Genomic DNA, 9,484 nt, shown 5'->3' with positions numbered 1-9,484 from the left:
AATGGATTATTTTTTTTAGAGTTGTATTATTTGTGGCAATATACATTGATAGTCCATATTCTATTTTTGGCTTGATATAAATGTTATAGAATTTTAACACATAGTTCACTTTGGTTTGACATTGTGGGCACTCTGTGAAGAATTAGCAGACACTGACTTGGCTGCAAAGATGAGCACAAAAGTTACATCTCTGTCCTTGCTCATCTGTGTGATGTTATGCAAGCCATCATGGGGGTTTTCCTGTTAAACAGCTAGCTTTTTCATGGCAGTGAGTACAATTTGCTCATAACTGTTTGTGAGACTGCCTTTGTCTGATTGTGTCAAATCTTTCCTCAGCATTCCAGGAGTTGGACTTTTTTTTCAGTGATCCAATTGATTGTAGCATACTCCTGCCACTGAGTTAAGAGTAGTTCCATTCATTACTAGTACCAGCAATCGGGTAATTATGGAGGGCTTGACCTTCTTGACTTTCGAGGCCACTGGTACCTGAGTTGGGGCTGGTGGAGCACTGTGGCTGGAGGCATGGAGGTTGAGAAGAGTCACAATCACAGTGCCAGCACCATCTGTTTCGTGCTCACAATTTTGGTATTGGGCACTTTACTTTTGGCATGTTAATGGCCTAGCAGTCAGTCAATTCAGTTGTTCATCAGTGTGATCATATATAAGTCCTTGACTTTTTATACATTTATTTCCAAATGATTACACTAATTTTGGGTAATCATGAACACTGATCACACCTGAAAAGAAAGTGATATGGGCAAATATAAACTTAAAGCTAGCCTTTTCCTTTGCTACACTCATTTACTACACACATCATTCTCAATCTACTAGCTCCTCAAGATAAAGAGTGTTTTAATTATATTTATTCTATTTAAAGTTTCTATTTTTATATTTTGAATAAGCTTCTAAAAGTTAGAATTTGTGCAAAATGATCCTCCTTTTCTTCTTGTCTTTTATGCCATCTTTCTATATAAATAGGAATGAATAAAGGACCTACTATGAACATTTTGGGGTCCCTGTGGAAACTAAAATTATATAATATGTAAAGACCATTTGTTAAAGACATTTCCACCCAGTAAAGAGATTATTTTTAAAGTCAATATTCATTATCAGAAGTAGTTGTTCCTAGTACAATGATCTAACCTCAATTTGCATACCATGAGCATAGTATTGGCAACTCTTACCAGTTTTGGAATCCATGCTTTCCTGTGATCTAAAAAAGAAAAAAAAAAAAGAAAAAGAAAAAAAAAATCCACTTATATACAGTGAACACATACTGCATAAGTAGTTTCCATTTTCAGATGTAGCTAATTCCATGATACAAGAGTGAGATACTTTGCACAAAAATGGGAGTTAAGGATTTATGGAGTCTCGTATCTCCCACTGGAGAGGTACTCCCTTTGACGGCACTTGAAGGGAAGGCAGTGGCTATTGACCTATCGTGTTGGGTCGTGGATTGCCAGGCTCTGCAACTCGGGCATGTGGCCCGTCCCCACCTCAGGTAATGAACATGTTGAAGTACATTTTATGTTATCGTTGCAAGTGCACATAACAATTTTTATAAGGTTTAAAAGAATGATGTTCACATGGCTTATTTTTCACTTGCTTTCATTTTTCTTTCTGTTTATATCTATATATTTTTTTCTTTTAGAGATTGATCTATTTGTCCTGTGCTTTTTTTATGTTTTATCATTTGGATTTTCTTTATTTTTTTATAACTGTAGTTTGTTTCAACAGGAATCTCTTTTTCCGTACAATGGCGCTTCTAAACAATGGAGTGCTGCCAGTGTTTGTACTTGAAGGTGATGCTCCCAGTATGAAATGGAATACAATCAACTCCAGAAACCAAAGAAACTTCCATTTGTCGTCAAATCCTTCCGGAAAGAATTTGTCTCTCAAGACAGGAAAACGGTCAAGATTCAAATCTATTCTCAAAGAGGTGAGTTTTATTCTCATCTTTCGTAACACTGAAACAAAGAAAGAAACAAAGAAAACAAAGAAATATTAGGGGATATGTTAGTACTGTGATCTATTTTTCTTTTTTTTTCTTCATAATTTTCATACATTGGCTATTTTATATTTTGTTTGAAATTTGTAGATTTAGCAGAGGAATGTCTTGATAACAATAGCTGTCTTACCTAAAACGTATACAGAGGTAAATAGGATCTGTGTTGTATTAAGAGAGTTTTTTGTGCTTATTGTTTTACAGGAATTGAAAATAAATGATACACAATTTTTCTTTCAGTGCAGAGAGCTCTTGGACATGCTTGGTGTGCCATGGGTGCAAGCAAAAGGGGAAGCTGAGGCCACTTGTGCTGCTTTGAATTACTATAATGTGTGTATTTGTGAGTGTGCTTGTGTCATGCTGTGAATATGGAATATGTTGATATGTATAGTTAGCTTCATAATCTAGCCATTATAGATGTTTACACTATGGATGTTATATCATACAAAGATTATTCTTCATACCTTATGAAGTTTTCTTCCAAATTTGACATAATTGATAATTACAATGCATTTTACCTGACTTTATGATAAAGGGAGAATATAATTAAATATGACTAACCTTTACTTGACATCTAGTGATGTCTTTAAGTACATATTTTTTTCATTTTTTTTAAATTGATTAATTAATTAATTAATCAGTCTATTTATTTATTTAGTCACATATTTTTTTACAGATGGTTGAAGGAGTTATCTCGCAGGATAGTGATGTATTCCTTTATGGAGGCCAGACAGTATTCCGTAATTTTACAGCAAATCAGAGTAAAGCAACAGTGGAGAAGTTTAGGTTAGAGACAAGAGGCATTTGGAGATTTTCTCTGTGTTTTATAATATTTTATGTGCATATAGTACACAATTATTAGAGCACTAGTTGAAACCATTGGCCATATGTTCTGACAGTATAGGAAGATTTTTTTTGTCTGATTTATTAGAAAAACTAGTGGTAATTCATATATTGTTATCATATTTTCATTCTGTGTCAGTCACAATTTGAGATGCACATAGCTGAGGAGTATGGGTTAGAGCAGGGGTTGGCATTCTTTTCAGTACAGGGGCAGGAGAAAGCTTCTAGGAGAAGCTTCCGAGAACCTAAAAGTAATAGTGTACAAACATTTTATAGAAAAGCAGGCAAACAATTGCCTAGGTGGTGTCTGGTGAAGGAAGACTGCTCATGGGATCTCAGATATGGGATTTCAAATATTATGCAGAGTTGCCAGATGCCACGATAGTGGCCAGTCCTATGTCGGTGCTTCTCAACATGATAATGTGTTGCCATATTGTCATTTTCTTCCCCTGTGATTTTTCGTGGTGCTTCTATGGCAAAGATCTCAGTCATGTAAATTTACCCCGTGCTACCCACAGTGATCAAGTCGAGAGGCGCTGACTTACTCATTTATTTGGCTAAGCTGTTGTGGGCAGGATTGTTATATAAATATCAAGCAGGGTGACAGGCCATGAGTATGGACTCTGTGGCCGGATCTGGCCTGTGGTCCGGAGGGTGCTGACCCCTCGTTTAGAGCAAAGGTCAGCGAATAGGATTTACTTCCACCCACCCTTACTGCCATTACCCCAAAATATACAAAATACATGTGATAATTTGTATAGTGAAAAAAGACATGATAAACTCTTTTTATTCATGTTCAGGATGAATTATGCAAAATACATGTCATAATGAAGTTATATTTATAAATGACTTTATTCATAAGCACGAAAAAATACACAATACATGTTGTAATAGAGATATATCAATAAAACACAAAATCAAACTACACTAGATACTTGTCAAAATAATAGAATATCTATAAAACATAAAACTTACATTATTTTTATGTAAGACAAATGACACGAAATATGTTATGATGTTATGTTAATAAAATGAATAATCTAGACACCTTTCCCAGCATGGACCTGCTAGAGGAACACCTGAAACTGACTCGCGGAGGCCTGATCTTGCTCGCCCTCTTGCTTGGCTGCGATTACTTCCAGGCTGGGGTGCAAGGTGTGGGAAAGGACACAGCTGTTCGACTCCTGAAAGTATGGTACCAGAAAGGCGTGAAGGATCCTGTGAAGAGGTAAAAGCTAGCTATCTAGTTGGCTTTGTCTGTCTGTGTCTATCTTTTTCTGTATGTCTTTGTCTGTCTGTCTGTCTGTCTGTCTGTCTGTCTGTCTGTCTGTCTGTCTGTCTGTCTGTCTGTCTGTCTGTCTGTCTGTCTGTCTGTCTGTCTGTCTGTCTGTCTGTCTGTCTGTCTGTCTGTGTGCCTATATATCTGTTTTTCTATCTGTCTGTTTATCTGTCTGTTTATCTAACTGTCTATCTATCTGTCTGTTTATCTAACTGTCTATCTGTCTGTTACAGTTTAAGTGATGAGAGTATCATAATTTTCATTTTTCTTTCAACTATTATTATTGTTATTTACCCCTTTTTTAAAGGATGACTGTTTAGTGATGAAAACCAATTCTTTTGCTTAAAATGAATGCAGAATGCAGTACTGTCTATCAAATCTATTTGGTAAATATAAATGTATTAGCTCTTGGTATCATATTCATGCTTGTTAAAGTAGATTCTGTATATTATAACTCCATATAATGGCTCTGTAATCTTTTGGGTTACTCCTAATGGTGTTATTTTGTTTGTTGAAAATGAAAGAAATACAGAAAAGAATTATATATATATATGAATTAGACTTGTAATTTTGTTCTAATAGATGTGCATAGTGCTGTATTGATGAATATGCAGTATCTGTTTATTTATTTATTTTTAATGTAATGCCATCTTACCCAACTTTAACAGAATGCAATCCTGGGCAGAATGCTATGGACAATCCTCACAACAGTCTAATCTAAATTCAAGGAAGTGGAAAAATGGGTGAGATTATTTTACATTGTTTTTTTCCTTCATTGGTCTTTCGTAATGCCATACATTTTAGACTATGAAACCCCTTTTTATGCTTCAGGAGTAATGATCATTATTATAAAGAGGAAAATGTCACCTTGTACACTGGAGACTTCTGGTTATGAAATCCCTTTTTATGCTTTGTGAATAGTGAACATGTTAGGAAAGAGAATGTTGCTTACCTTGTATATATGAGACTTCAGGTTGCCTTTTTTTAATTCCTCTCAACAATATCGGAAACTCTAAGAGGAAAATAAAGCAAAAGGTTTATCACAAAGCTTGTTACTTTTAGGAGTGAAGAGGAATTAGAGGCTGGCGTGCGGGATAGGATGCTGGCGACAGACGGCTTTCCCTTCACTGACATCATCCATGAATTCCAACGCAGACTTGACCCCCCCGCCCTGAAGGTCAAATGGGGTCAACCTCAGTTCTCAAACCTTGTTGTACGTGCATTTGGTTAATCAGTCCTGCTCTCCACCATGGTTGTTAAACTTGGCTTTGCTCTTTGTCATTGTAGATTTGTTTAGCATAAGTAAGTCAAAGAAACCATACATGTTTACATACATTAACTCTCCTTTCCATTGTTCACAGAGGTGGTGCATCATCAAGCTAGAATGGGAAGGGAGTTATGCTGTCGAGAAGATTTCCCCCGTCGTGACACGATGGATGGTCACTTGCGGCTGGTATGGGGGACGGGCCTCATACCCGGATTTGGGCCTCATGGTAACTTGAGTCTGTGCTTCATTCATTGGTATTGTTTGTTTTCTTATTTAAATTGTATTATATACTGAATGTTTAGTAAAGATTGATGAGAAATTTATGGTAGTTTTATGGGAAGAGTACAATATTCATCCCTAGCTTTAGTCTAGGGTGATCGGGAAACAGTGTATGTTTCGAAATTATGTGCCATGGGGATTGCCAGATTTCTTAATTGGACAGTTCAGGGATTGAAGCAAAATTTATAATTGCAGTATCAAAATTGCAATGAACAAAGTTTTTAACATGGATTTCTTAAAGGCCCAGGAAACTGATGTGTATATTTAACTGAAGCAATTAATTCAGAATCTTATATTGTAATTGAGAATTAATATCAGAATCCATTTTTTTTCACCTTGAATATTATATTTCATTAAGATTTGACCTTCAATTCTTTAATCTTATCTTAAGATTCTGATTGATAGTTTAATCCTTGTGGGTTTTACTTTATTTCATTCTGATTTATGTTTCATTTCATTGTTCATCATTCCGGACTTCCTTTTCACATCCAAATGACATTCCTCCTGCTTGCCTTTACAACTATGATTATCCAACAAACAGCCAGTGGGCATTGTGAAGCGGTGCGTGCGGCGAGGGGTGGCTGCCTGTCAGGTGAAATGGAGGGTCTTGAGCAGAAACCTACCTGAAGGTTCTCCAGATGAGCTCACCACAGATGAGCCTCTTCACCTGCTTCAGGCTGCAGTACCAGCCCTCCTTCAGGAATTTGAGGAGGCTAAGGCTACGAAGAAAGGTTGTTGTTTACAATTTTCTCTTCTTCTCTTTTCTTTTGTATATTTTAGTGTTGATATATCTTTTTTATATGTATGACTGGCAGTGTGTGAAAAGGTACTTCCACTTGTTCTTTTTCCACTTTCTTTTCAACCTTCCCTTTTGTCCCCCTCCCTATTCCTTACCATCCCTTCATCTGTATTATCTCTTTCATTTTTTTTTTCCTTTCTTCTCCTTTCTCCTTTCTCTCTTCTCTATTTGTGATTATTATATTCACCATCAAGACCCATCTTTTTCACAGGCAAAGGATCCAAAAAGCCTAAAAAGAACGAGCAGAAGCAGAATAAGACAAAGGCCAGAGCAACCAGTGATGTGAAGAAGACCAAGGCCAAAGCTGTTTGTGAAGAGAAGAAGACCCAAGTCAGTAAGATGAAAGAGGAAGAAAATACCTCACTTGAAGAGGAAGATGAGGACATCTCGCTCATCATAGATCGCATTATCGGCATTGACTTGACAGGAAGGAATAAGGACAGTGAGTGTAAGGTGGCCTCAGCCACAGATGATAGAGCAAACGGTTGCAAAGACACTGATTTTAAGAAGAGGAACTTGAAGGAATCAACTTCTGCTAAAGATCAAGAAAGAAAACGTACAAATGAGGTAGATGCAGGCAAGAGAGGACAGATGCATTGGAAATATGCAGATGAGGTGGATAATGGTAAGAGAAATCAGGCACTTATGACCAAGATTCATGAGGGGAATCCGGTCCTTGATTCTTCATTAGATAATAGCGATGAGGAGGATAAAGAGAATCAACCTCTGAGTCTGATGGATCGCATATCACAGAGAGTTGGCAAGAAAGACATTATGTCAAAGTTAAAGACATCTAATAGACTTTTAGGAGCACTGCCTACAAGAAAGAGTGACCTTGAAGCAAAAAGTGACACAGGTAAGAGTGATTCTCCCAATATCATTGAAAAGGAAAATAAAAAAAGACAAGAAGACCATTTGGAAATTGCTTGTGCAAGTTTTAGGAAAGGTACTGACAGTTCTCAAGTAAAATCTATATTGCATAGTTTATCCAATGGTTCTCACAATGATATTCCCAATGATAGTGCAGACTTTGGAAATAAAATCCCAGAGAATAGTTTCAACTTTAGCAATAAAGCTTTGGAATACGATCAGAACTTTGAGGATGAAGTACCAGAGAATAGCTTTGACTCTGATAATAAAGCTGTAGGAGATATTTTAAATTTTGAGGAGAAAATGAAAAAAGATAGCACTGAATTGGAGAAAATTCAAGAGGACAGTCTAGACTTTAAAGCTCCAATGGATTATAAAGCATTTGATATTAAAGCTACAGAAAATTTAGGTGCCTTTCAAAGTAAAACTGCTGAGAATGACTGCCACATGTTTGATAAAATTTCTGAAAATGTGTTAGATTCCAAGGAAGATAAATCCATACAAATAAACCATGAAAGTCAAGTGATAGATAAGTTACCAAAAGAAAACAAGAAAGGCAATGATGAGTCGCAAAGCAGCTTGATTGAAGAGAAGCCTCACTTTACGCTTCATGACTCTAGCCTCTTCTCTGAGCCTTCTGTGTGCAAGAATCAGGTATCAAGAGATATGTTTGATGATACAGGTGAAGTTCAAGGGTTATCTCATTCGTCACTGCCTGATCTCAACTCTACCCCTCTCTTGCTAAATAGAAAAGGAATTTTAAGAGGGCGAGAATGTGACAGCAAGGCTCTTGACAGCATCACAACTTGTAATAATTTACATGAACCCAAACCATTAGTGAATATTCATACAGCAAGTCCAGTTACCTGGCAGACTCCTGCAGGAAGAACTGAAGGATCTCTTGATTATACAGTGTCACCTGTGGAACCATTGTCAGCAAAAACTCTTCATCAGTTACAATATTCACGGGGGAAAGGGAGGAGGTTTATTCACATGCCTCGAGGAGGTTGTAACTCGACTCCCTTAGTCAACACTCCAAAGGGTAGAAGTAAAGACAACTCTTATGGGCTGTGCTTCAAACTTCTTGACAGTTTTAGTTGTTCGGAGACTGGTGAGTCATTCAGCTGCAGTGCAGTTGAAGAAATTTCTGCCTGGACTGAGGTCAGTAAGTTGATGGAAAATTCACTGAATCTACTCCACGACAGTCCTAGAGGAGATACCTATGATCAGAAAAAAATTAGTACTCTTAAAAACTGTAATAGTGATATTTCTCTCCATAATGATGGTCATGACAAATTAGTTACAAGAACAGGTAAATATTCCTGTTCTGAAGAGGAAACAGATAAAGCTGGAACATCTCATAGAATGTTTAAACAAGAAAAGGAAAATCTACAGTTTGAGAGCACTAAAGATTCAGTCAGTGAAAAGATTGTAACTAATGGAAAAAACAACCATCTTTTGCAGAGGAAAGAGGAACTTGCTAATACCACATTTTCACCTATGGTCACTGGCTTATCATTAGCAGAGAGGATCAAAAAGAAATGCAAAGATAAAGCAATCAGTAAACTCATTGATAAACTGTGATATTTACCTTTTTTATTACAATCTTTTTTTTCTTTCTTGTACTGTGATTAGATATATAAATGTGCTTAGTGTAAGGAAAATTAGTTGAATGTATTGTATGAATTATTGTATGGAATTTTTATTTTTTTATGAAATATGTGATTTATAAGTGATGAATATTGTAATTTAAAACTGGTAATTATTATATCCACTGTGGTTGGATACTGGTATGAAATGATTTTATTTTGATAATTTAGATATCTAATAAACAATAAAGTAATATTTTTTAAATTGACCTTTTTTGCTGAAAATAGAAAAAAATGTGAAATTTGGTAGACTGACAGTAACAAGCGACCAAAGTAGGCAACTTCAAAAAAGTTTTATATTGTTATTTCTCATCTTGTTTGAGTATCTAAAACCAATGATAGATTGTTTCCAACATATCTATCCTATTGTAGATTCAGAGGATTTTGTTTATAGAACCATGGAATAGCTCAATAATAACAGTCTAAATTTTACCATAAACAATTTTCAAGAAACTGAAACTAGAAAGCTGTTGTTGAAATGGAAGATCACTGC

At 36.0% G+C, this 9,484-nt stretch overlaps 1 protein-coding gene across 1 annotated transcript in view; it reads left to right on the top strand.

Annotated features, from left to right (window-relative positions):
- The window catches only part of LOC122259799 (uncharacterized), a 10,963-nt gene extending 1,767 nt beyond the window's left edge, over positions 1-9,196 (top strand). Inside the window, exons 2-11 of the mRNA XM_043026743.2 lie at positions 1,302-1,501; positions 1,738-1,939; positions 2,246-2,335; positions 2,682-2,791; positions 3,906-4,076; positions 4,796-4,870; positions 5,190-5,340; positions 5,489-5,620; positions 6,215-6,404; positions 6,684-9,196. Coding sequence (XP_042882677.2) covers positions 1,347-1,501; positions 1,738-1,939; positions 2,246-2,335; positions 2,682-2,791; positions 3,906-4,076; positions 4,796-4,870; positions 5,190-5,340; positions 5,489-5,620; positions 6,215-6,404; positions 6,684-8,926 — 3,519 coding nt within the window. The 5' untranslated portion in view covers positions 1,302-1,346 and the 3' untranslated portion in view covers positions 8,927-9,196. The remainder of the gene's footprint in view (positions 1-1,301; positions 1,502-1,737; positions 1,940-2,245; positions 2,336-2,681; positions 2,792-3,905; positions 4,077-4,795; positions 4,871-5,189; positions 5,341-5,488; positions 5,621-6,214; positions 6,405-6,683) is intronic.
- Positions 9,197-9,484: the final 288 nt, after the last annotated feature.

This window comes from Penaeus japonicus, unplaced genomic scaffold (genome assembly GCF_977035675.1).
Source record: "Penaeus japonicus unplaced genomic scaffold, GWHDUDI00000001_assembly GWHDUDI00000022, whole genome shotgun sequence".
In the NCBI taxonomy this organism is placed as follows: domain Eukaryota; kingdom Metazoa; phylum Arthropoda; class Malacostraca; order Decapoda; family Penaeidae; genus Penaeus; species Penaeus japonicus.
The sequence above is the reverse complement of the archived record's forward strand: the minus strand, read 5'-3'. Positions and strand labels throughout refer to the sequence as shown.